The following is a 27,480-nucleotide window of genomic DNA, read 5'->3' on the forward strand; positions in this document are numbered from 1 at the left end:
GGCACAGATTCCACAGTGACCCTGGCCCTACAATCAGGGGCCATCTGGGACTGAAGCTCCAAGAGCCTCTCAGGCAGCTGACAGGGAAGGGGTGGCATTTCTCAAGGGTCTGGTGAGGGCCTCCCTCTGCTTCTGCCATGTCATGTTTGTCTTTCAGTAGTGACTTGCTTAATCACAACAGTGACTGACTCCCCGCCCTGTCCCACAGCTCCATCCTGGCTCTGCAGGGGCATCCTGGGTGAGCTCACTCCTTGTGAGAGACACTTCTGGAGTTCACCTTCTCTTCAGGCCTGCACCAGCATTCCTCCCTCCTGACATCCACACTCTCGTTAGAAAACCAGGTCATTCAGGAGATAAGGATGCATGCAAAGATCTCTGATGGAAGTCAGAGAACCTCTATGGCCACCTCAGTATATGGAGGAGGACCAAGGCGTTTCTTTTCCCTCTTTTGTCAACAGAGAATTCTGACCAGCACTAACAGAGTTTCTCATAAGGCCCCATTAACGAATGCACTTACACAGCCCTGGGGATGCCAGCGTAGGAAACCATGTGTCATGTAATGCAAACCATGTGTCATGTATGAGCAAAGTCACCAGACCCCAGCTACAGCATGGGATAGTTCTACTTCCTCAGGACATGCAAAAATTTAAAGAATAAAAAGAAGGCTTCAGGGCACAAGAGGCTGGAGGAGGAAAACATGAGGGGAAAAAACAACCATCTCTGGAGGGGGAAACATCTCTGCCTGCTCAGGATCAGTCAATGGAACTTGTCTCTACTCCTTTCCTGAAGGGATGCCTTTAGGTGAGCTTTGCATCTTCCACTGGTTTGGAGCTGAGCCAGGAAGATTCAATAGACAGACAGACAGACAGACAGATCTCACTTTTTTAATCTCTCTTTACTGTGCTGTGGCATTTACATTCTTTGAATACAGAGAGATATAGTTCCTCTCTCTCTCCTAGGTTTTTTTTAAGGGAAGGTAGTGAGAAACTTAGAGAAGAGGAGAAAACAATTATCTCTACTTGCTGTTCTTGTTGTTTAGTACATGTAGAATGTGTTATAGTGATTGTTTACTGAAAGTGATTTGTTAAGTGGATTTTAGTGGTAGTTGTTTAGCTTGATTAGCTAATTAGATAAAATCTGTGTTGTGACTGTCTGGAGACAGTCACGAGTTTTTCTTTAGTAGCTTTTTAGTATAGTATCACTATACTATAGTTTTAATATAGTACTAGTGTAATATAGCATAGCCTAAGAAAGCATTTGTTTAACCTTCTAAATCATAGAGTCAAAGAACATTATTCGCCACATGGGGGTCACCCTGAATCAATCCTGTCCTTTCTGTCGCTACACACATCAGCACTCGGTAGCAGTGCCCCAGTCAGCAACCATCCTGAACTTGCTGTCCTGTTGCTTCAGTAACCCACACTCTTGGGGAATCTGGAGCGTGTGGGTCCTTATGGAATGCAACCAGACCCAGAGCATTGCACTGGGAACGGCACTCTGTGCATCTGTGCTCGGGCAAGTTCTTCTCTTGGACTCGCCCACACTGATGGGGCTAAAGTGGCTGGAATCAGAAATGCAGCCCAGCCCCTCCCAGCTCCTCTAATCTCTGAGCACCAGCTGGAATGCAAGGGCATTGATTTCCTGCTCAATTCCCAAACACAACACACACTGATTCCCTGGGCAGCCTAAAGACACGGGAGTCATTAACCTGAAAGTGATGTGTTTCTGCCAGTGCTGGAAAAGGGCAGGAAAGATTGAGTAAAAGCTCCCTTGCTCCCTGGAGAAGGAGAAATTGCACAAGGCTTCTCCTTCTAGCAAACAAACAAATAAACAAAATATGCAAGTGTTACCTACTCCAGTGTCTAAAGCACTTGGATGCAGTGAAGGGATGTTTGGCAGGGAAACAGCCCTCGTGCTGAGCATTGGCTCTATGGATCTAAGGCAGGGATCTATGGAAGTCTGCCTGAAGGTCCCTCACGAGCCCGCATTGTCCAGGCTAAAGCTCCCTCAGCACCTCCTCCCTGGCCTTGTGCTGCACTCCCTTGCCCAGCTCCCCTGTCCCTCTGTGCCCACGCTGCAGCCCCTCCATGACTTTCTGCTTCCCAGGGCCCACAGCTGCACACAGCACTCCAGCTGTGGCCGCAGCGCTGCCCAGCACAGGGCCACGCTCCCTGCCCTGCTCCTGCTGCCCCACTGCTGCTGGCACAGCCACCGTGCCCTTGGCCTTCTTGGCCCCCTGGCCCCACGCTGCCTCATCTTCAGCTGCTCAAGGCCGCCAGCCCTGTGTCCTTTAGGCCCACGCAGCTCCCCAGCCACAAAGGTGCCCATTGCACTTCAGATACAGCAGGCACCATTGCAAGATGGCCTTCCTGTTCTACAACGATATCTTCTAAGTAGATATCATAAAGTTTGATAGGAATAGAATTCTAAGGGACTCTGACTAAATTAAAATGGTCTAATTCAACTGTACAGGAAATTGCTCCTATGTAAATATTCCACCCTATCTGCCGTCAGCAAGCAAGGTTCTCTCTGCAACACTAGGTTTGTAGTTCTTCAAAGCTCTGGTATAAAAATTTAAAATATCCATTTTGCACTTTGTTATTTTTCTTCAGGCATGAAAATGGATTTTCTTTCAGCCTTCCTAGCTGGCTCTCTACACTCTGTTGCTACTGGCCAAGCTCTCAGCTTGCTCTACAATTCTTAAACACCAGGAGCATGAAATGTTCCTTTCTCACTCACCTCAGGATCTTCAGCACTGCTGAATACACGCTTCAGGTGACCTGTAGTGGGAAGGGAAAATGAACCAGATGCTGTCAGAAAACTGCCTGGGCTGCTGAATCCCACAGAACAAGTCAACCCAAACAGAGATGATTTCCTGTTTCACAACATCCCTCCAGCAGACACATTTCATTCACACAGCCAGCAAGGGATCAGGACAATATTCTTGCTTGTGCGTACAATTTGGCCTGTTTTGCCAGTAGATGAATACAAATATGACCAAGAAAATGCAAATTGTTCTTTAACACTCAGTTCTACCAAAGACATAAAACAGCTTCTGAAATCCTCTCCTTGAGGTTCTTTTTATTTTTAATCAGTTGCATGCACCAGTTCTCATTAACTTGCTTGAAACAGTTGCTCAGAAAAGTTTCCCTAAAATCCCCCTGAGCTGTGGCAGACACTCACTGCTTTGGAGTTTGCATTTCCTTGCAAGGGGAATCACTATTTTAGCACTTTGAAAAAGGTCAAGTTAGAAAGTCAAATCCTTTCATGACAAAATTTAAAAATAAATAAGCTTTCTCTGAATTCTGGGAACAACTACAGAGTTTTTAGAAGGTCTTCCAAGAAGCTCTGCCAGTCTACAATCTCAAAGGTGTCTTGCTTGTCCCAGCAAACTGAGGAAATGACAGAATCTGCTGCCACAGACTCTCCTGTGGAGGGAACGGAAGCCCTGCAGGTTCACCTGCAAATGCTGCCCCTGTGGCTACAGACACCCCCTTTTTAGCTGAACGTCATGACAGGAGCTTTACCACACCAGTGGAATCCTAATGCTCTTTCTCTTTCAAAATCAGAAACTCAGCCACCAGCAGGAAGACATACAAAAGCCAGGTTAGGATACACCCTAACCTAAGCAGAATGGAAAACTCTACTTACGTGCAAAGTGTGTAACGTAATACACGGAAAAGCAAACACCATAAGCAGCAAAAGCTGCTGTGGCCAGATGGTGGATCATATTCCCAGAGCTGTGCCAGTCTTCTCCAACACTAGAAAAACAAATGGCCTCTCAGAGTGCAACTACCCACTGACCAATGCTCCAACCAGGAGGGTTCTCCTGATGTGAGCAAAGCCTAGGGCTGCTCTGACACTCAGGCCTTCTGTGCACCAAGGCAACCTTCTGATGTCACCACGACGATGTGGCAACCATGCCGTGACATCACAAAGCAAAGTATGACAAAGAAAAGCATCACAAAGCATGTTGGTCTGTGAATTTATGCAAAGCAATAATCAACCTTCCCTACAGCAAACACAAAAGAGCCTGGGAAGTTCTTCTCTGTCACAAAGCAGCACAAATTCCCCTCATGGGCCAAACCCTGTTGTTCAGGGGATCCAAGGGGAACTCCAAGAGTGCCTCAAGCACCTACAGCCTGTACCCCAGCTGAGCACTCAGATGGGACCCAAGCAAAGGAAACCAGACCAAGACAATGGCCCACAGCATTGCACATGTGAGAAATGACTCTCACTTTTAACATTTTAAAGGTTTAGTAAACCTTAACAAAGGACTGAATAAGGAAAAATTGCAGCATTGGGAGTCTCTGTGACTAGCAGCCACGTTCTCATCTACAAAAAGGATGCTCTGCCTTTTAGACCCTTAGCCCTCCAAAAGTTTTGTCAGTCAACTCTTTCTCTGCTGTCCATTGGTGGAGATTACTTTCTTGCATCCCGATTGGAGGTCAGGTGTTGTTACACCCTGCCTGCTGGTCACAAGCCAGCCCTCCCCAAATGCCCTGACTACCAAGGCTATTAGAAGGGGGACGGGAAAGAGGACTATGGGAGGATATATTACAATACCATCACTACACATTTGAACATCCACATAACATCTGCTTCTTAATTGTCAGAGCCAACCATTGCATTACTCGTCTGGAACACACAGAACCAGGAGAGAAGCCACTGTTGGCATCACAGCTGAAATGTTTCCTAACAAATCTCCCCACATATTTGCACTTTTATTGGACATGCCCAGGGCTCCAGTGCAGGTACATCTCTGCCTCTCTTCCCCTTTGGCAGCAGTCGAACTGGCAGCATCTGCCCACCAGCAGCAACTGCTCCAAGCTGGGAATGCCACTGGCGGTGCTGATTTCCAAGAGGCTTCTGTGTGCCAAGGGAAGCCAAGGCAGGAGCGGGTTGAACGGTGCTGGCGCTGCTGCTGCTCTGTGCCAGAGAGCCCCGGCTGGGCAGGGCACGGTGCCCACTGCGCTGCGGGCTCCTTCTCCTGCCACAGCTGGGCACACCTGGCAACAAGGCATGGCAACTTTTGGGCAAGCCAAGGGGTGTCTGGGGCTGCCCTGCTCTGCACACACCCAGCACACCTGCAGCACAGAATTTTAACCCTCAAACAGGTAAACCAAAGGGAAACAGCTGGAAAAGATTTCATTTCAACCATTCTTTATGCTTCAATAGAAATGACCAAAATGAACGTCACCGAGCAGGGCCCAATCCACACTGCCAGCTCAGTGTGAGAAAAGAGGCATTACTTTATTTCAGTGCTGGGTGCGTGAGGAATCACTTCCCTGAAACATGCACGCCCACGGGTTAGTATCCATGGAACTAAGACATTACTTTCATTACTTTTATTCATTACTTTGCTCAAACTCACAGGCTAAACATTCTCACAAAGTGTTTGACATGTTTAAATCACTTCCCCAAAACTACTGACATTTAGAGTAGGGATCTCTTGAGGGTCTCTGCTGGTCATGTGGTGAACATCCTGTTCCTCAAATTCTCCTCCCCTGGTTAAGAGCCTTCTTCTGCTTGAATGCATTGCAGCTACCTCCTCAGTAGGCCCACTGTCTTTATTCTCAAGGCTAGGACCTCCACTTGCACACATTAACCACTGCTGTGAGGGAAGGTACGACTAAGCAATGCCTGTTAAAGCTTAACAAATTCACAATTTGTTGCAGGTCAACACTTCCCCAACATCTCTCGTTCCTTCTCTGGGAATCAAACACAAGCATTTTGTGATCCCTGAGCCCAAGGCCGCCTCCAGCCCTTCTGGCACCCAGCAGCCCTTCTCTCCTCACAAACAGCAGGCCCAGCAGTGCCTTCCCTCACTGGCTCAGTCCCCAGCTGTGTCAGGAGTTCTCTGTCACACACTCCAGGACCATCCTGGACTGTTTGCTCTCCGCTGCACTCTGTTGCCAGCAGACATCCCCACCCTGCTCCATGCCCCTTGCAGAACCCTGCACCTGCTGTCCATGGGCACCTGGCAAGGGGAGGCACTCACGGCAGAGATGCACCAGCTGCACTGGGCAGGAACCAAAACCCTCTGGCGGCACAGCTGCTGGGCTGGGTCTGCACGCCCCACTCCTCATGGGCTTTGGGCTGGAAATGCAATTGCACTTTCTGCCTCATGGAGAAACACCAGGGCTGCACAAACAACGGCCAGCAGGCCACATCCCAAAGGCACTGCAGCATGGAGCTGAGAAGGAAGAAGACCCTTCCCCAATTCCTAACCATACCAAAACCACCATCAGTGGGACTTTTAATCTTGTGAATGTAGAGTTGATTCACAGGGTGACAAGGGAATCTTCCAATGGAGTTGAAGTTTGGTAGAGTTTTTATTCTGAGTCCTACTCAGACTGTTGATTTGAAAATTTTTTTTTAAATATTTTTAAAAGGCTGTGCAGTCATATGGTTTTGTTCTAATACCAAAATGGCTAGATGAAATGTACTGGCATTTTAATTACATCCAAACTGATTAGTCTGTAAAAGCTTTCCTGCAGAATAGCCACTAAACAAGAAATGAAAATCTGTGGACTGTTGACTTTGCAAATTTCTACTAAACTTATCAGACAATGAGGCATTTTCAGTCAGATCATAGAGCAAATTAATTCCTATGGATAACTTGATTTGGATAAACCTGTTGATTTCAAATTAAAACTGCCAGCACATACTAAGTGGAAATCTGAATACTCACTTCTATGAGCTCTGAATTATTAGATAGTCATTGTCTGCCATATTAACAAAAAATATCATTCTGGCTATTTTTTTTACTTACAGCCAGCTCTTCAACACTCTTTGTAACACCAGAAAGAGAGTTTGTAGCAATGTGAACCATGGGTTGGTGGAGCATTGCAGAAGGCTCCTATGTCAGCACTAGATGTTCACATTTACCATAGCATCACTTCTTGCCTTTAATTTCAAGCTACAGCTCAGTTCCTGCAGTACAGATTCACACTTGTAGTCTGTATTTTCAGCTGGTTCTTACTTTCCTGTCCAGAAATAAATCATGCTTGGATCTCAAATCAAAATAAAATGAGGAGAGAGTCAGGTTCTGGATAGGTATAGAAAGAACTAAGAGATTTATTTGCAAATATGTTGAAAAGTTGTTTGTACACACTGCAAAACCAGCAGATTAAAGACTTGCACTCTAACTTGCAAGCTGAGCTTTGCCTGTTCTTTCTGGACTAATTTCTTGAGGCCAGAAACTGAACCTAATCAGTAAGAAAATCCAAACCACTTGAGTAGTTTGGAGAATATTGTAAATTATTCTGTCATGATGCTTTTTGCCTAAAAGTTCTGGCCATCCTCTGATTGGAGGAATTAGAGGAGATCGAAGCCATCATACTGTGCCTGTGCACACAATTCCTTCCCAGGAGTAATCCATGAAGCAACGCTGACAAATCCACACCAGCAGCTGCTGCCACACAGTCATGAAGCAGAGAATATGCATTTCTGCTACACTTGGACAGCTGAAGATGCCTCTGCTGAGCTAATTTCAGTGACTGCCCACCACAGATGAGACCTTGTGGTCAGTCTCCAGCAAGTCAGGGCGGTTAATATTCTGCCTAGATGAAGTAAGTCTAGCAAAACATAGACCATGGAGCCTGAGGAAGTCAGCAGCTGTGGGAGATTTATTTTGTTTCCGTATCTTTCTTTTTACTAATTTATTGCAGTCAATTATTTAAGGAATGGAATCTTTTTGCATACCATTGGCTGGAAGGTTGGTCAGTCTTCCATTCATGACTCCTCTGAAAGCATCACCCCAGTGTTTTTATCAGTAGCTCTTCCATCATCATGGCTCACACAGCCTTTCCTGCAGCTCTTGATGGAGTCAGGGAAAGGCACCAGGAGAAGGGGGAGAAAGCTGTGTGCAGAGACTGTGTCAGCTGAAGAGACATTTGTTTCTACTGATTTGGCTGAATGGCTGTAGGAACCTTGCTAGCACTGCTGGCGGGGTGGCCTTTTGCAGGGCTGGGCAGAGTTTGGGGCCCAGGATCCCTGCTCTCGGTGGGACACCAGGGTGAGCAGCCCCTGTCCCAGGCAGGAGCCGAGGTTCTGTGGCTCTGCACCGGGCACAGGGACCTGCCACTGCCATGAGCTCCTGCCACGGCTCCTCTGGGGCAGCTCCTGCTCTGCAGTGATGATGGGCGCAGCTGGGGGTGGCTTCCAGTGGGCTCTGCTGGTCTGCCACACTGGAGCCAGCAGAGCTTCTGGAAGGAGTCTCCTCTTGTGAGCTGCTGGAGCTGAAGGTGGCACTGGCCACAGAGCCACTGTGTTCATCCCTGACAGGACCAGAGCACAGCAGCCTCTGGGCCTCCTTGCTGCACGATGGCAGTGAGGAGGCCATGGACCAGAGGTTCAGTATGTATGACTCAGTTTCCTGATAAACTGTGCTAAGAAAACCCTGCATCCCTCCTGCCAGATCTAAGACACTCCAAGAAATTTGTTGACACATTGGGAGCTCAGAATTGTTTGAATTTTGAACAATTGTCCTATGAGCGCTTTTGATGGTTTTTGTCATTTTGTGTTGATTCAGTTGATCCTTCAGAGAAGCTTTCCTAATAATATAAAACAGGAGGAATTGTGGAGACCCTGGGAGGGCATTCCCTGGTCTAGGGAGGCACAAGAAGCTTCCCTCAAAGAGCTGTTAGACCCCATTGGCTCCTTCCCCTGTTCCTGTGTCTGTTCCTGTGTTCCTGAGCCACACCTTCCCTATTCCCTCACTGGCCCCCTTATCTTTGTACTGCCCCGAGATCAGGGTCAGCCCCCAGGCCCCTGTGGAGACAAAGTGAGACCCTCTGTGTGTGGGTGCTGGGACCTGAACATCTCCCTGCACAGCTGAATAAAACATCTGTGGAGATTATGCAAAGGTCCTTTTGGCTTCTTTACCCTGGACTATGCTAGCAGCAATTCAGACTGCTCCAGAGGAGAAGCTGCAGTACTGGCAGCAAGGTTTTGGCAACTTGACCATAGGCACAGAGGGTGTGCAGGATGCTGCTCTATGAATTCCTTAACCAGCCATCTCTGGTGCTGGCCTATTCCCTCCAGCTTCTGCTGCAGCCAGGGCCACCTTTGGTCCAGTAGATGGCATTGTTATTTGAAAAATTCGGCCCACACCTTGGGCAGGAGGCCATCCACAGGCTCTGGCCCTGCAGCCCCCTGCTCAGCTGGGGACAGTGTTCCCTGTGGGGAAGATGGAGCAGCCATCACAGGGTCTTGGGGGTTGTTTTCAGCAAGGGGGTGTCAGGATCCGTCCTAGTGAACAGATGACCTGATGGTTCGTAGGAATGATCTCAGAGTGCAAAAACCAACACGGTACCAGGGGGTTTGCAGTGATAATCAAATAAAATGTGGTTTTATTGAAATAACTACAGCAAAAATGTGATAGAGGGATTAAGGGAGAGAAAAAGATAGAGAAAGAGAGAGAGAGAGGGGGAGAGGGAGAGGGGATATAGCTACCAACGCAGAGACGAAGTGTATTGGTCCAGTCCAGCCGAGGATCTGCCTGCTACGCTGGGGAGATCTCAAAGGCTCTAGCTGACTCAGAGGTTTTTATTACTGAAAATTGTGAGGGGGGGAAACAGATACAATAGGGAACAGATGTAACAGGTAGTCTATGTTCTCAGCAGTACATGAGAGCCATTGTGTTCTCGGTCCAGTGGTCACAACCTGCAGGCAAACATCTCACTTCGGTCAGCTTGCCTCCCCACACACCTCCCCTGGGATGGGGGTTTCAGTCCCAGTCCTTGGAAGGAGCAGAGTGGCCTTTTAGGAGTTTCATGTCTCAGTCCTTGGTGGGGAAGCGTCTTACATCTCAGTCTGTCTGTCACAGTGGTTGTAAAACAGGTGAGGGTCTTCTGTGGGAGACCACCTGAAACTCAGGAGAAGTCCAGCCAGGCCGAGAGGTGGGACAGCTTCCAGAGCTGCTATTGTTGCAAACGGGGCATGGTGCCCTCTTTTTAGCATACAGCAAACACACTTGTGAAAACAGTAGCTTAACACTGAGCTTTCAGGTCTCAGGGCCTGTGGCGTGTGACTTTTCTCCTTCAGAGCCAGATTCTAGACAGGGGGGGGTCTTCTCTTCAGTGGTCTCCCAAGGACAATCATGAGGCAGATGAGGGAAAATTCTGACAGACTCTCTCACAGAGGGCCAGGCTCTCTCCCTGCTGGACTCTAGCAATTGTTTGGGGGAGCTGATGGCAAATTGTATGTAGTCCTGTTCATCCTACTCAGAAAACGTAACAGCTTCTATCATTCCTCTGCAGAGTTGGCACGCTGGATTTCTCTTTGCCCACTGCAGGATGCAGCCCAGGCAGAACTGGTGGTGACAGGGCAGAGAAAAATTCACATCCTTCTTAGTGCCCTGGCAGATGGGGCAGCTCCATTCTGTCCCCATGGCCATGTCTGTCTGTCCCAGCAGCAGGGAAGAGCTGAGGACCATGAGCTGCTCTCATTTGCAATCTTGCTTGGCCAGAGCCCAAGCTCGAGGCACAGTGGTCCAGGCTCTGTCAGTGCCCAAACATAAGCAGAAAGGGATGTTGTATCACAATCCATTCCTTGGTGAAGGAGGTCCATAGCAGCCTCAAGAGGCACCTCAGACACTCAACAGTCAAGGCAGTAACATATGGACAGGACACAGATAGCAGTTCATGGCTGGGAGAGCATTCGTAGGCATATCCAAGGACAAATTTCCCAGGAACTCTCCACAGCTCTGGGATCAGCCCATCAGCTCTGTCAGAAGCTTCAGCAGAACCACCAAATTCCTAAAAAGCAGCTCCGAGACACTTTTCCTACCATCCTGCCTGAGTAGCTGGATTGCTTGGTGCAAAACACTCTTTTTCTTCTCTTCCCCAATGCCCTGTGGACACTTGCAGCCAAAATAAAAAGCTCCTTGCCCTCTGTGTGATGTGATAATACAGTTTTTATATTTCCATGCTGGGATGAAAGAAAGCTGTGCTGTGGGTCAGGAGAGGCCAGGACCCATTTGGCCTTCCTGCAGGCTGAGGTGGTCCCAGCAGACATCCTGCTGCTTTTTTGGGGAATGTGTGAGGGGGAGTGGAGGGGGAGATAGAGAGGCCGAGATCACAGAGTGGAAACTCAGCTCCAGAGTGGCAGTGCAGACTCTCCCTGCTGAATGCCTGCTGGGGCTGGCAAAGAAGGAAAATGCCCCAATAACAGCCCGGTGGCACTGTGTCTCGGGGGAGGTACAGGGAGGTGACAACAAACAGCAGCATGGCCTGGTCTCACAGCTTCTAGGAAGCAGTGACAGAGGGGCCTCATGTGCCAGAGGTTTCAGAAAGGCTGTCTTCTCGAATGGCCACTCTAAAACCCCTCTCTTTGCCTCTTGCGTTTGTGAATACTTTTGACAACAACAGCATCCTGGGGCAACGCATTCCATGATTTCATTAAGCACTCCTTGAAAAGCACCTACCATTGTTCAACTGAGATGCCAGCCTGGTCATTTCAGAGGGTGCTGCCTTGGTGGAGAGAAAAATCAATCTTCAGCCTTTCAGGGAGCTGAAGGAGAAGGGACTCTTCACCATCAGGCACCTGGCTGGGTCCCATCCAGAGGTCCTGCTTTGTGGACTTGGTGAGGTTTGCTTGGCAGTTGCCAGCGAGGTGAGAACATTGTTCTGAATTACTTCATACACAGTGTGTAGAGTAGGTATGTGCTTGTTCATCTCCATGTGTGCTCAGGGTCTGCCTTCATTTCTGGTTTAGACCTGATATTTCCAATGTCTGTCAGCTGTCTGTAGGATCTGTGGGTACATGCAGCTGTATTGACTGGCAGGTCGGGTATCTGACACTCATCTTTGAGTGTGGTGCCTTCATAATGCAATGTGCAAGTGCAGAAACTGAGACACTAATGATGTTATTTGCCAGAGTCCCAGTCTCTGCCCAAGATGTAATTCAACGCTGCAAATTATTCTGTAGACCTGAGCCTGTGTTTTCTGTTTCCTGGCTGAGTACTTCAGCTGCTGGTGTTGCTTTTTTGAACAGGAGCACCTGACTCTTTTATCTTTATGACTTTTTCCTTCATGATTTGAAAGCAGCTCTTTATTTATTTTCTAGTAAAAGGGCCTAAAAACAAAGATGTGGACATTTAAGAAGGGTTAAGTAGAACACTTAATGAAATTTTTATTTACGCCTGCAGTAAGCAGGTCTGAAGCCAGAAATTGGTGCCAGAGTAAGTGCCTTTCTGTGCTTGTGCTCTCCTGCTCTTCCTGTCCTTGTATGCTCCTCTGGACACAGTGGGATGTGTTGTCATTTTCTGGGACTTCTGTTGAAGGCAACTGGTTTTCTTTCCAAGGTGATTCTTATGTTTCCCCTCATGGCTTCCCCAGGTGACCAACCTCGGTTCCAAGGTGTCCTGCTCTGCCATTGTCACTCTGGGAGAGCTCTTTGTGACCTTGAAGAAGGACATGGACTCTGAGGTGGATGAGGTTCTCGGGTCCTTCTCCAGATGGTGTCCAGCTCCCCAGAATTTGTTCAGAAAGCAGCCAGTCAGAGCCTGGGGATCATGGTGGAGAATGTGACTCCTGCACGAGCAATGACTGCTCTCATGGACATGGGAGCCAAGTAGGTTCTTCTTCTTTTAGTGATGTTCTTCACCTTTGTGTGTGTGGGAGGGAGAAGGGATGAGACAGAGAATGGGAATGGTGTGAGGGAAGGGTCCTGTATCTTGCATCTTCTGTGGACTCAGTGACTTGATTCTCCAACCAACCTCACTTCTCTCCTCTTGTCACCTTTTTCTGCACTCCTGCAGCCCATTACTTCTCAGAATCACAGAAGTGCAGAATATGGGGAGTTGGAAGGGGCCCATCAGGACCATCGAGTCCAGCTCCTGGCCTTGCCCAGAACAGCCCAAGGGTCACACCAAGTGCCTGAGATTGTTGTCCAAATGCTCCTTCAACCCTGTCAGACTTGGTGCTGTGACCACTGCCCTGGGAAGCCTGTTCCAGTGCCCAACCACCCTCTGGGTGAAAAACCCTTTTTCCTGATACCCAAACTAAAGCTCCTCTGACTCAGCTTCCTGCTGCTCCCTGGAGTTCTCCCAGTCTGTCAGATTTTCTTAGATGTGGTGACTGATGGGGAAGGGAAAGAGCCTGCAAAGGCCAAGGATAGAGCCTTGTGCTTTTGTGGGCAGAGGGACAATTACAATTGCAGCTGTGAGCAGTGTTTGGTATTTCACAGTGCTAACCACAGAGGACAGGACAGGCTGGCTAAACTGCCTGCCACCCTTTCCTCAGCTTTGCAATAGGGTAAAACATTCAGATGTATCCATTGCCAAGCCCCACAGAAGAAATAGGCTGCATTGCTGGATATTCTGCAACTTCATAGCCCACAATGTGTTCTCCCTGCATTTGTTGTTTTCCAAAGTTCTGCAGATTTGGGGATACATGGGTGAAAAGAGCCTCAATCCTGCTGCAGGTCTCTGTGGTGTGCATCTGCCCCTGCTCTCTCCATTGCCTTTCCTACTCATGGCATGGGGGGCCTGAAGCAGCTCCAGGTTGAGGACAAGGTGAAGGCAATCATGGCTCAGCCTCACACTAAGGTGAGGGGGGAGCTGGGCCAGTCTCTGCTGGCAGGAAGTGTCTTGTGGCAGCCCAGAGAGGCTGTGCACATTGCCAGGGAACAGCTGTGCCCTGCATGTGCCCCTGCAATGAGCTGTGCTGCTGCCAGTGCCCCTGGAGCTGTGGGGCTGCTGAGCTGTGGGGCAGGCAGAGGAGCAGGAGGGTGCATGTGCAGCTGAGCCATTCCTGGAGAGCACAGGGCTCTGGGCTCCCTGCTGTCCCAGGGCAGCCCAGAGGCCAGGCTGGGCCTGTGCCAGCTCTGGGCAAGTGGCTCAGGGTTTTGCCCCAGCCTGCCTCAGTGTCTGCCAGCAGGAGCATGTTTCCCTGTGCACCTGTTTGGACATTTCCAGGAAATGTGTCCCATGAAATATGGAGCTTCAGATGCTTTAGGTTTGCATGGTGGCCTCTGTTAAACTTTGTGTCTCCGCTTTGCAGATCTGACTGGTTACAGTCTTATCGAGAAGTTTCCTTGGGACACTTCTCTCACCCACAAAGTCCTCGCCTCCCGTCCTGAAGAGCTCTCTTTCCTCCAAGCTCAGGAAGAAGCTGCCGCCTGTATGGAGAGTGTTTGAAGAATAGGATTGATGCGTTAGGCTTGATAGTTACAGATGTACATATGTTCTGATCTTTAGATGTAGTTTTGAATTAATGTGTTTTGATTCTGTCTTTATGTTTTGATGACATGTTTTTAATTCTATATATTTCATTTTGATGATGAAAAAAAACCAATAAACCAAGAGGAGAATGTGAGACCAGGACCTGCCAGCCTAGAGATTATGGGAGTGCAGCTCACTCAATGTGCCAGTGTCTCACCACATCATTTCCTCATTGGGCCTCTCCTCTTCCTCTTTGGCCATGTTTTCTTTGTGTCATTTGTGCTGCTCTTTGTTACTTGGCATTACAACAGGGCCACACATTGACATGTTTGGGGGACAATGGATCCAAAAGATCCTGTCTAGTCAAAGGTTTTCTACCTAGGTGTGTTCTGTGCTCACCAAAGGCCTGAGCAAAGAAACCAAGAGAAGTGTGCCCAAATCCCAAAGCTTTGCTCCTTTACAATCTCCCACAGATCTGGCTCACAGGTGACTTCAATCACAATTCCATAGGTAAGAAGAGGTCATGTATTTCACTGGGAAATGATGCACTGCTTTGGCAAAGGTCACCTGTATGTATATTTTTCCTGGGACAGCAGTGCAGCTGTGTTGTTTGCACCTTGTTTGTAGAAGGATGAGTGCATTGGGAGGCCAATAACAAGTGACAAGGGTTCCTCAAATCTGCACTGCAGCCTGGCTGCCATTCAGCCCAGAGCTAGGGGATCATTTGTTCCCATGGACCAGTGCTTGCCAGTGGAATGAATTCCTGCACAGCTGGAAGAAGCAATTCTGGATTCAGCTCCAGCTGTTGGTGGGCAGCATGATCATTGACAATGCTGCACTTCCAGAAATTATTCTGCAGTTTCCTTTCATAGTAATTTGAAGCTTTTGAACTTCACATTTCAATTTGCTTTGCCTTAGGGAAAAACATTTCTGGGCCCAGTGCAAACCTTTTGACAGCAAAGTCCTCATGGTTGCCAACTTCTGATGTTACACAATGTCACCTGGCTGCATGTGTTTGCTTGGCTCTGGGTCTAGTCCCAGCCTAGCAAAGCCCAGGCAGGGTGGCACATTGCAGGGAAAATTGGTTCGTGAGCTTATGGGGTTGCCATCAGCAGCAGAGTCAATGTGCCCTTTGGGGACTCCTCTGGAGACAAAATTAGGGACCTACCCCATGCCACAATATTCTCTTAGATCTTTCTAAAATATCCTAGAAAAGGCTGTGAAACTTCACATCTCCTTGCACACCCACTGTTTGGAGAGGGGCATTTTTGTCCCTCCTCAAAGTCATTGCTCTTGCACATCAGAAACATGAACATCCACCAACAGGAATGATGCATGGTCCTGCTGCTGCTTCAGAGCACTGGGCAGTGCAGACCTGGGTGTTACCAATATGAGCACTTAGTTAGCATTTCATACTCCTTCAAGCTGTCCAGATCTCAGGGCTTTTTGTTTCAAAGCAGCCACTGCACCATCTCTAGGGAAGAACAGGAAATGGGAAACAGCGACTGCCAGCCTTGCAGGGGTGTGGGGGAAAACCTGAGGTGTCTGCATCAAAAGATGAATGGGAAGAGTGTAATTGCCAAAGCAAATGCTCTGTTAGGACAGCAGGAGCAGTTATTTACTGCATGCTTGCATGAAGATCATTTGGAATCTCCTTTTTGTGTCTCATGCAGAAAAGGAGCTCTTAATAATACCACATCACTTAAACCAGATTGGGATGCAGCTCTGTAGTGGTTCACAATGAAGCAGACTGCCTGCTTTGTCACTGCCAGCCTGGTGAGACTGCAAGGGACCAGAGTGTATCCCATGCCCGTTTTGCCTCCAAGCAGTACTTGCTTTTCCTCATTAATGTGGAGTAAATACAAGAGTAATAAAATGAACAATTAGACTGGCCACTTTGGAGGATATGCTCATGCTTTTGCATGTCAGTCCTGTACCTCATGCTCCCAAGGCTTGTTACTCATCAAGAAGTATTTTAACAAAAAAAAACTCAGCTCTCATGTTACATCTGAAGAAAACTGCCCAAGATCATCAATAATTCTGCTGTCAGGAACAAGACAAGAGCCTTCCGACACTCACTTGCAGCTGTCCTGGATTGCTGCAGCCCTTTGTGAAAAGCTGCTGCAGACAGAGTGTTTGGAGTTGTTTTGGGCCTATATGAAAGATCTGTGGAGCAGTGTGCAGGGCTCTCCTGGCCGGAAACTGTTTGTCCAAGCCCAGGGACACGGTGCCGGCAGGAGCGGAGCGGCCCCGCTCCCAGCCCGAGAGTCTGTGAGCTGAGCCACGCCGGGGAGACAAGGCAGCGAGGGGCTCCAGCCCAGCTGCTTCACTGCCCTGCCCGCCCCATGGAGCTCTGCCGTGGGAGAAAGCCGACACCGGATGAGTCCCCGAGCTTCCATCAGCTGCTGGAACTGCTCCGTGACAGCTCCTGTTCTTCCGAGCGAGACCCCAGCGCCTTCTTGGAACGCGTGTCATGGGGGGATTCTGTTTGTTAATAAACTGTTGGGGGTTTTCCACTTTCATATATCAGTAATAATTTCCTATTGCTGGAAAGGGGTTGTTGGAACCCTTTAGAGGAGATGACTTATTGCACAATATCCTGTTTGAAGTTGTCTCAAACTGTGTGAGACAGATGGCTTCACACAGGAGCATCCCCAAGGCTGCTGAGGGGAAGGCACAGAGGAAGACAAACCCAGTATTTCTGAGGAAACTCCTTGACACCAAACCAACCTGAGCTGTCAAACAGCAGACCTGATGTTTCGAGACATGGGCCAAAGGGGAAACCTTTCAGTGTGTTTGGTCCAGGCTGGGTTATGCTCGAGGCAAAGGTGTGTCAGTGTGTTGGATAATACTCTTTTCTTGACCAAGAGATGGTGACATTGAGAGGTGTTTTAAAAACTTTTATTCCATTTTCAGTCTCATGAGAAGGGTGAGACAATACAGATGTTCTAATTCACGCCATCACAATCAGAAGCCAACTACTTCCTAATTATAATACATTATAAGCGTTTCTTGGTCTATCAGCTTTTTGCCATGCAATGTTGTAGATGCCTTAAAGCCAATTATTTGAAACTACTCCTCATGGGTCTCACTACAATGCATCTTTCATAGCTCTGTTTTTCCAAAGTCTTATTTGCAAGGCCATCTTTTGAAACTTTTTTCTAGCTCCATTTCTCTCTCAACAATATCTGTCCTATTCCATGGAAATTTTTAAGTTACCATTTCTTGTCTCAAGATTTATATACATATTCATACTGTGTGGGCATTCTATTAGGCTCTAAAAACTATCTACAAAACCATTTCCCACATCAGTGCACTTGGCTCCTTCTCTCCTCATTGTGCCTGGCAAGCATAGGAGCCCAGAGCTCCTGCAGAACCCATCGCAGCACTCAGTGGGAGCAAACTTGTGTCCAGTCCTCCCCTGGAGCTGTGGTGCCCAGCACTCCACCACATTAGAATGAGGAACTGTTCCTGCTCTTTCCGAAGAAGCTAAGGAGCTTTGGCCTTCAGATCAATTGTCTGCAGGCTCCTGCAGTGCCTGGTGCTGCTCCCTTGCCAGAGGCACCCCAGGCCAGGGGGGCACATCTGGGCTGCTGTGTCTGGCTCTGGGGCTCCCTGTTCTGGGCAGTGAGGAGGAGCTGCAGAGGCTCTGCAGGACTGACAGGATGGGCTTTGGGGCTGGCACGAGAAGCTGAGGGACCTGGGCTGCTGGAGCTTCTGAAGAGGAGGCCCAGGGCTCCTCCTGCAACTGCTCCAAGGGTGGTTCCAGAGAATGCCAGAATCAGCAAGGGTGGAACAGGCCATGGAGACCATCAAGTCCAACCTGTGCCCTGACACCGCCTTGCCTCCCCTGAGCCTCCTCCAGGATAAACAACCCCAGCTCTCTCAGCCACTCCCCACAGCTCTTGTGCTCCAGACCCCTCCCCAGCCTGTTGCCCTTCTCTGGACACACTCCAGCCCCTCCCTCCATGTCCTTCCTAAATTGGGGGCACCAGAACTAGACACAGCACTTGAGGTGCAGCCCAAGCAGTGATGAGCACAGGGGAAGAATCCCTGCCCTGCTCCTGCTGGCCACACCATTCCTGATCCAGGCCAGGAGCCATTGGCCTTCTTGGCCACCCGGGCACACTGCTGGCTCATGTCCAGCCTGCTGTCCATCAGTCCCTGCAGGTCCCTTTCTGCCTGGCTGCTCTCCAGCCCCTCTGGCACCTTGTTGAGGGAGGCAGGCAGGGAGGGAACGGGTCCAGATCCAGTCCTTCCTGAAATGTGGTGTTTGCTGGCACTGCCAGTTCTCAGATCTTGGTATTTCCCTATTCTGGCACAGCCCAAGTGCAGCAACTTGCTGGCAAAGAAAGTCAAAACCAAGCAAAGATCTGGTACCTACAGCAACCCGATCTTGGATTTGCTGACACCGCCAGTACCCAGATCCGGAATGTTTCAGCTGCCTGCACTACCTAATTCCAGCAATTTGCTGGCAGAGAAAATAAGCATCTGGCAATTTCCCAGTGCCGGCACATTCCGCACCAAGATCTGGCATGCGCTGGCACTGCCAGTGCCCACATCTGGCAATTTCCCTCTTCTGGCACCACCCATATCCAGAATTTGCAGGCAAAGAAAGCTAAAACCTGGCAATTTGCCCTTGCCAGCACCGCCCAATCTGGAGTTTGTTGGCAGCACGATCCCAAGAAAGATGGAAGGAAAGAAGGAAAGAAAAGAGGAAGGCATCCAGACCCAGTCCTTCCTGGAGCCTGGAGCCTGGAGCCTGAAATGGGCTGTTTGCTGGCACTGCCAGTGCCCAGATCTGGAAATTTCCCTATTCTGGCACAGCCCAAGTGCAGCAATTTGCTGGCACAGAAATCCAAAACCTGTGGCAGCTTCCTGCTACTGGCTCTGGCACCACCCCCACATCTTGTGTTTCATGTAACCAGAACCCAGATTTGGAAATTTCTCAGTGCCAGCAGAGCCCAAATCTGGCAAATTTCTGTCGTTGGCAATGACACCACCCAGATCTGGTGTTGGCTGGCAGTGCCAGTGCCCAGATCTGAAAACTTCCTGGTGCCGGCACTGCCCAAGTCCGGCAATTTACTGGCACAGACAGCCAAAATTTGGAAATCTGCAGGTTCTGGCACCAGCATCATCCAGCTCTGGTGTTTGCTGGGACCGCCAGGGCCCAGATTTGGAAATTTCTCGATGCCTTCACAGCCCAGGTCTAGCAATTTGGTTTTAGCTAGCTTAGGAAGAGAAGTTCCTTGGACTGTGGCTTTCCTTTTTCTTGGAACTGTTTAAACCTGCTCTGGACTGAAAACCCAGAAAAACACCGGCAGCAGCTCACACCTGTGGCCCACCAAGCTCTGGGACGCTGCATTCCAGCACCGGCGGGACATAGAAGAGACTGATTGAGCCAACTACAACCCACAAAAAGGACTTTCTGAATTTGCCATCTCTTCACCACTGTCAGAGGTTTTATTTAATATTATTCATTTTTCATGCTTGTGAATACTTTACTTGTTAAATAAACTGGGGTTTTTTTCACTTTTCTCAAGGGAAGGCTTTTCCTGAACTAGTAGGGGGAGGGGCCATTTGAACTTGCTTTCTAGACGGACCCCTTTTGGAGATTTCCTCCCAAAATTTGCCCTAAGCCAGCACAAACAGTCATCATGCAAATTTCACCAGTGGCATAATTTCCTGGTGGCAAATCATGTGACAGAAGCTTGACCTTGTTCTCCATGAGAGATTCTTGGGAAGAGCAGACAGGAGAAGATTCCTGGAAAACTGAAACAGCTTTCCAGAAGTGAAATGAAAATGAAAGAAACAATCCAAGATGTTTTCCTCTATTTATTTCTATGCTCCCCTTTTCTATGTTGCATCCCAGTAATTCCAGATGCACCTCACCTCTAAGATTGGTGACTTAGTGATTTTTAGACACACTAAAATACTATGAGCCACACACAGTTTTCTTTCCTCTGTTTTTACAGGAAGGCAACACTGAAGATATAAGTGCAGTGCTGGGGTCAGGTACGAATCCTACCGCAAGGGAAGGTGCCCCGACAGTGTTTGACGCTCAGCAAGGACAATGCACAGCAACAAGCAAGGGGATTGCTGTGCCAGAGTGCAGGAGTCAGGGCTCTGCATCTGGGCTCAGGGCTGCAAAGTTCCCGTGTTTGGGCAGACGGAGGGGCTGTCCCCGGGGCGCGCGGGGCTCGAACGCGGGGCTCGTGGGGCGAGCGGGGAACGGACACGGGGAGGAACGGCCCCGGTGCTTCAGTTGCAGCGGCGGCAGCGGCGGCAGCAGCAGAGGCGGCAGCAGCAAAGAGATATTTTGAATACTCTCTTTCTTTCTCTTCTCTCTTTCTTTCTCTCTCTCTCCCTTTCCCGCTGTCGGGCACCCTTCTCTCGGGGTCCCTTGCCTGGCGTCCCTCTCCTCTCCCCGCCTCCCTCTCCCCTGCAGGGCCGGGCCATGCCCCCGGCCCGCCCCCGGCCCCGGGCGGGGCTGCCCCGTGCGCGGCCCCGGCCGGCCCGCCGCGGTCTCGCCTCCACCCGGCTCTGGCTGTACTGGCGGTGGCGCTGCTGGGCGGGCATCAGTGCCTGGGGCGGCGGCGGCATCGCCGCCTTTTGCCTCCGCCTGGCCCGAGCCCGGCCCCAGACCCGACCCCGGCCCCGCCCCCGGCCACAGCCCCGGCCCCGGCCCCGGCCCCGGCCCCGGCCCCGGCCCCGGCTCCGGCTCCTCCCGGGGCCCGCGGAGCACACAGGCGGCGCGGCCGCTCCCGCCGCCTCCGCTGCGGCTTCCCCGGCCCGAGCTCCGCCGCTTGGCAGCGCGGCCGCCGGCCCCGAGCCTCCCGTGCCGCGTTCCCGGGAGCGAACGCCCGGGCATGGCCGGCCCGGGGCGGGTGAGGGGCGCTCGGGGGCCGTTGCTGGCCCCGGGCCGAGCGCTGACAGCCGCGTCCCGCCCGCAGGGACGGCGCAGGAGGCCCTGCAGGAGCGGTACCGGCTGGGATCGCTGCTGGGGGGCGCGGCGGCTTCGGCAGAGTCTTCGCGGCCACGAGGCTCTCGGACAGCGCCCCGGTGAGCGGCGGGGCCGGCGGCGGGCGCAGGAGGAGGGGATGGAGGAGGAGGAGGGCGGAGGGCGGAGGATGGGGCCCTCAGTGCGGGCGGCGAGCTCACCCCGCTGCTGCCCTTGGCTTGCAGGTGGCCATCAAAAGGGTGCCACGGAACCGCGTCTGGCACTGGGGCGAGCTGGTGAGTGAGCGGGGCCAGCAGCCGGGGCTGCCGGCCGGGGATGAGCCGGGGCCCGGCACGGTGAGAGCCGCCAGGACGCCCCGAGGGAGAGCGGGCGTGGGGCCAGCGCAGGGCGCAGGGCATCCCGGGCTGGCTGAGGGCTTCCCCAGGCCTGGCACGGCATCAGCCCCACTGACGGCATCGTGCTCCTTCCGCAGCCCGACGGCACCAGCGCACCCCTGGAGGTTGTGCTGCTGGCCAAGGTGTCCACTGGCTTCCCCGGTGTGGTCCAGCTGCTGGAGTGGCTCAAGCTCCCCAACTGCATCGTGATGGTGCTGGAGCGGCCAGAGCAGTGTCAGGACCTGCATCATTTCATTCGGGCACGGCGGTTCCTGCCCGAGGAGGAGGCGCGGGAGATGTTCCGCCAGGTGCTGGAGGCCGTGCGGCACTGCACCAGCTGCGGGGTCCTGCACAGGGACATCAAGCCAGAGAACATCCTGGTTGACCTGGACACCGGGCAGGCCAAACTGATTGACTTTGGCTGTGGCACCTACCTGCAGGACACAGTCTACACTCACTTTGCAGGTGAGCCTACACAGGGCTGTGCTCCCGCTGCTGACATCTCATGGCCCAACATCTCCCAGCCCAAGCTGGCTGTGGCAGCGGGGATTCTCCCTTTTGCTGCCAGTCAGGGCACTGAATCTTCAGCTGAGTTGCTTTAGAGCGGGGCTGGGTGGGCAGCCATCTTCCAGCCCTGCTGGCAGCCTCTGCCAGCCACTCTGTCCAGGACTGGGACTGGGCTGGGGCAGCCAGCCTGACCAAACCCCCCGTGGGTGGGGGTAGCAGAGAGGGAGGGCGGAACCTGTGCCCCAGCCACTTTGGTGTGCAGATGAGAGGAAGGGCTTGGACTGCTCCACTCGCCCTGTTTCCCTTGGCTTCATAATATTTTTGGGGCAATGCAGGCAGGGAGGATATGGGCAGGTTTTTTCCCCAGCATGGAGTGGGTTTTTCCTTTGCATGTCATGGTCGGGCCTAGCCAGGGCTGCCCTCTTCCAGCATCAGAGGCTTCTTTTCCAACCCTAACTTTGTGCACAAGTCCCAGGTGCTGGCGAGAGGGCAGTGGTCACCCTGTGTGCCCCTGATGCAGCCCCTGCAGGCGCAGGGATTCTGGGGCCAGGCTCTGGGAGCAGCAGCATCCCCCTGATGAACTCCATCTGTATTCCATAGGAACACTGTCGTACAGCCCCCCGGAATGGAACGACTTTGGCTGGTACCATGGCGAGGCAGCAATGGTCTGGTCCCTGGGCATCCTGCTGCACCAGATGGTCTGCGGGGAGCACCCTTTCAGGAGGGGCCAGAACCTCAGCTGGGGCCAGCTCCCGCTGCCACAACGGCTCTCTCAAGGTGGATCCTCTTGTCTGGGCACAGGGGGAATGCCAGTGCTGGGAGCCAGCAGCGGGGTCGTGAGCATCCCGCTCTGGCAGCTGCTGAGGAGGTGGCACATGTCCTGCTCTCCTCCAAAAAAGGGAATTGATGGGAAAGTTTAGGCCCAGCTCTGAGCACATCCAGCATGGCCTGGGCATGGGAATAGTGGGGCAAAGCAGACAGGAGCCTTCTCTGGCTGACCTTCAGTTTCTGCTTTTTCTCCCCAGAGTGCAAAGACCTGATCAGGTGGTGTTTATCTGTGAACTCCTTGGACAGACCCACACTGGAAGACCTGTTCTGTGATCCTTGGATGTGGGATATTCCTCTGCCATAGAAGAAGGGAGAGAGCCACAGGCACACTTTGATCCAGAGCCCTGGTAAGTTCCTACTCCACATGTGCCTTGGCAGTCAGAAGCAAAGGAACCCAGAGCTTTTTGTGCTGCCAGTGTCACTGCACCGGGGTCATGGGATGGGAACACGCAGCCCTTGTGCTGGAGCTGAGCTGCTCTGCCCAGCACTGGTGGCCGCCATCCCAGCTGGTTTTGCTTGTCCTGGTTTCCTGACAGCTGGGGCCCTGGGCAGAGCCCTGAGAGCCTGGTCTGCCCCCAGGGAAGGAGAAGGAGCCCCTGGAGAAGCTGTACCGGGTGGGGATGCTGCTGCTGCTGCTGCTGGAGACAGCAAGGGTGACATCAGTAATGACAAGCTCTTCCTCAGCCTGGCCACGGGAGGCTGAAGGTGATGGACTTTGATTCTGGCACCTTCTTCAAAGCCAAACTCCACAGGGAATTTGCAGGTGAGTCCCCACCCAGGGAAATTCTGCCAGATTTGGGCATTGCCCAGCATGGCGGGGAACCAAAGGCTCCCCCTTTGCTGGGGCAGATGCAACTCATTCTTCAGTGGCTGCCCAGCTGCTTTTGGCAGGGGTGGGAGGATGGGCTGGGGTGGGTACGAAATGGGAGTGGGCTCCTGGCCCTGCCAACAGCCCCCAGCACCCATCGTGCCCTGGGCTGGGGCTGAGGCAGCGAGCCCGACACAAACAAACCCCATGGTGGGAGCAGAGGTGGGACTCCAGAACCTGTGCACAGCTGCTTTGCTGTGCAGGTAAGGAAGGGCTGGGCTGCTCCACTGCCCTTGTTTGCTTCGGGGTCACCGTGATTTTGGGGGGCAGTGCAGGGGGGAAGAGAGAAAGTGTGGGTTTCTCACAGCCATGGCTGGGTTTTTCCCTACCATGTAGGGGTTGGGCCTTCCTCAAGGGCCTGACAGAGATAAGAGTTTTTACCGTTTTTCTTTTTTTCCCTTTTTGTCTCTAAACTCTTTTCAATAATGTGTTGTTTGTTATTCCAGAGGAAGCATTCGAGGTGGTCCAGTGTGGATGGGGAAGTGCTTGGGAGCAGCTGTGGCGTGGATGGGCCGTGCCCTTGAAGAAGGCTGAGGACATCGTTTGGGACCAGCTTTTCTTGCAGCCGTGGCTGGCGTGAGGTGGGTCCCTGTGTGCTTGGCAGGGTGGGATCAGAGCTTTTGGGAGATGGCAGCGAGCACAGGAGCATCCTGCTCTGGGCAGCTGCTGAGGGCTGGATGTGCCGTGGCTGGCTGCAGGCTGGGCACATGTCCTGCCCTCCTGCTCTGTGCCAAAGGCAGCAGCGATGGGCAGCTCTGGGCACAGCTCTGGGCACAGCCAGCATGGCCTGGGCACCGCAGGCCTTGGCACAAGGGCACAGGAGCCCTCAGCTGACGGGCGGTTTCTGCTTTCTCTCCTTGCAGCTGGGCTCTGCGGGTGCTGAGGCTGCTCTGGGCTCTGCCAGGGCTCTGCTGGGCTCAGCCCTGGGCCCAGCTAGGCTGGCTCTGCCCTCACATTGCTCTGACAGCTCTGCATCAGACGAGCCCGTTGTCAGCACAGCGCCTGAGCTTTCTGCTTTGGCAGGTGAGTGAGACTCTGCTGCAGGCCCAGAGATTGCAGCTGGGGACACACATCCAACTGGCAAGGACCCAAACTCTCCACAGTCCCAGCTGAACGCCTGGATCTGCACAGGGTGTTTTGTCTGTCCCATTCTTCCTTCTTTATTGGCTGGAATTGTGCAATTGCACTTTGTTCCTCCTCTAGCAGTGCCACGAGTGGGCCAAAGCTGGCGAGTGGGCCGTGCTCCTGAGGCAGTGCAGTCTGGAGCTGGTGGATGGAGAATTGCCCTTCTGCACTTCCAAACCAGAGCAAAAAGCTGTAAGTGGGACTTTGTGACTCTAAGAAACTCCTGGCAGTTTCAAAGGGAATGTGCAGCTCATTCGCAGGGTGAGAAGGAAGGTCATCTTCTAAAGGATTTGGGCTTTGACAGAGTTTCCATTCCCAGTCCTGCTTGGAGCTGGAAGGGCACAAAGCAATTTCCTCTTGCTTCGAGCACAATTTCAAATACCAGTGTTGGGAACAAAGCCCAAAATCTTTTAAGAGGCTGCTGAGGTCAGTAAGATGGATCCATGCCATCAGCACATTTACAATGTAAAGAACTGAGTTCTCTTTTGAAAAAGATCATTTACCTCTTAATGCAAAGAATGTATCTTTGCATTTATGTTTTGGTTTTTTCACTAACATTGTGTTATGTTTTTTCACTAACACTTGGATTTTATTCTTATCTTTTACAATTTACCTATTTTTTTCCTTTTTCCTTTTTTTTCCCTCTAAATAGAAAACATGTCCTACAAAAGGAATGTCCTTTGCTCCTGGTTCCCGTGTGGAGCAGCTCCCTTCCTGCTGGCTGAGCTGCTCAGGCAGAGCCCAGCAGCTCCTGGCCCTGCAGGGCTGAGGCTTTTCCCCGTTGCTGGGCACAGACTGATGGAGCAGCACTGCTGAACTCGAGCACACACAGGGACCAGCAGCAGCTGCCTTTGGCCATCTGAGGCTCCAAGGCCCAAACTCTGAGCAGCCAGGGCTGGAAGAGACTGGCAGGATCTGATCCCTGACTCTGGGCCAGGGCTGCACAAATGACCCCACAGCAGCAGCAGCAGCAGCACATGGAGCTGACTTTGAGCACAGCCCCTGCCCCTCTTCCCTCCCGTGTGCAGCGGTGTCACAGCAGCCTGAGGCACCTGGGAGCCCCCAGGGCCATCAGGGACTGGAGATGGCAGCCCTGGGCTCCTGGAGGCTGTGCAAGGAACAGAGCTGGGCACTCCCTGTCCTTGGGAGCTTCCAGATGGAAAAGGCTGCTGTGCCCAGGCAGCTCCAAGGGCACAGAAAGGAGGCTCTGGAGCACTGGATCTGTGCCAGTGCCACAGTCCTGGGCAGCAGCCAGCGAGCCCTGGGGGAACAGAGGGCACAGCAAGAGGGACAGAAGCAGGCAAGGGTCGAGACTGGAGAGAGCCAGGCCTGGGAGCAGGAGCAGCTGCTCCATTGCACTCTTGGAGAAAGCTCTTGGCTGGTTCAAAGCAGTGAAAGGCGTGAAGGGCAGAGAGGAGGCCACAGCAAACAATGCTCCTGTTTGCACAGCCTCTCCTCTCCGTGTCCCAGAAGGGATTGCATGGACTGTGTTCTTCTCTCCGAGTCGTCTCTTTCAGCATGAGCAGCTCAGCACCAGGAGCTGAAGCCTCAGGCCACAGGAGCTGGGCAAAAGGGAACTTTTGGAGCAAAGGAATGCTGCTAAAATAGCCCCAGCTGAATGCAGTGGATATAATCATGGAATCACAGAATCCTTTCTGTTGGAAAAGCCCTCTGAGCTCACCCAGTGCAGCCGCTCACCCAGCAGTGCCAAGCCCAGCACTAAACCACGTCCCTGAAGTGCCAAGGCCTGGACACCAGCCCTGAGTGAGGCCTGGACAGCAGGCCCTGAGCCAAAGGTGGCCTCTGGATGAACCTTCCAAGCAAAGGTTATATTTGTATCTGCTCCCTAATGAAATGTGCATGGTTTTTAGCACTGAGATAGATGTAGCCACTCATTAGTGAAACATGTATTGACCTTTGTGTATTTAGAAGCCAGACAAGGCCATGAAATCTGACATCTGGCCTTGTTTGGGGCTGTATGGTCAAAGTCACCTCCCTTGGTTCCTCCTTGAGCCCTGGCCAGGCTTTGGGAGGGACCCAAGAGGAGGATGAAAGCAGATGTTGCCACACTAGCAGTGCTGTCAGTTTGTTCATTCAGCACTGTCAGAGCTGGGCCCTCTCCCAGAGGGGTTGGAGCCTCACCTGGGGCTGGAGGCACCTGCAGGAATTCCCAGTGCCCAGGAGTGGCTCTGCAGCCCTTGGCTATGACAGCTTCCCCAGCTGCTGTGTGGGTCTTGGGGATGGTAAAGGCTGAGGGTAAATGCTGCTGGATCTTTCTTAATCACTGCAGGCAATCTTTGGTGGGGATGGTTGGATGCATTGCTGAGCTGCTCCTTTTGTGATTCTTTGCTGCTCTGAGCTGCAGGAAATGACACTGATTCTTTCAGCTGGTGTCTGTGTCTTTGGTGCTGACCCTGACCACTGGTAAAACAAAACTGGCACAGTCTGGCCAGATCCCAATAAAATGTCACTTGTTCAGTGTCAATGTGAGGAATCAGTCCCATCAGAAATACCCAGCTGGGAAGCCCTTCCCTGAAGTTCCCTGGCTCTGGAGTGGGCTGAAGTTGGAGCCCTGTGGGAGTAGTGGGGCAGTCGGGTAAAAGAAGCTGCACCCCTGGATGGCTTCAAATGCATCCAATAATTGCAT

General features: G+C 51.8%; 1 protein-coding gene and 1 pseudogene across 1 annotated transcript; both read left to right on the forward strand.

Moving 5' to 3' along the window:
* LOC132086157 (zinc finger and SCAN domain-containing protein 2-like) overlaps positions 1-27,480 on the forward strand; it is a 125,505-nt pseudogene that overhangs the window by 38,729 nt on the left and 59,296 nt on the right.
* On the forward strand, positions 13,487-23,144 carry LOC132086096 (serine/threonine-protein kinase pim-1-like). Its single transcript, XM_059491556.1, is given in 8 exon segments — positions 13,487-13,555; positions 18,495-18,587; positions 20,619-21,173; positions 21,176-21,232; positions 21,356-21,406; positions 21,604-21,970; positions 22,613-22,789; positions 23,038-23,144. Coding segments are annotated over 8 exon segments (1,476 nt in total).

Source organism: Ammospiza nelsoni, chromosome W (assembly GCF_027579445.1).
Source record: "Ammospiza nelsoni isolate bAmmNel1 chromosome W, bAmmNel1.pri, whole genome shotgun sequence".
In the NCBI taxonomy this organism is placed as follows: domain Eukaryota; kingdom Metazoa; phylum Chordata; class Aves; order Passeriformes; family Passerellidae; genus Ammospiza; species Ammospiza nelsoni.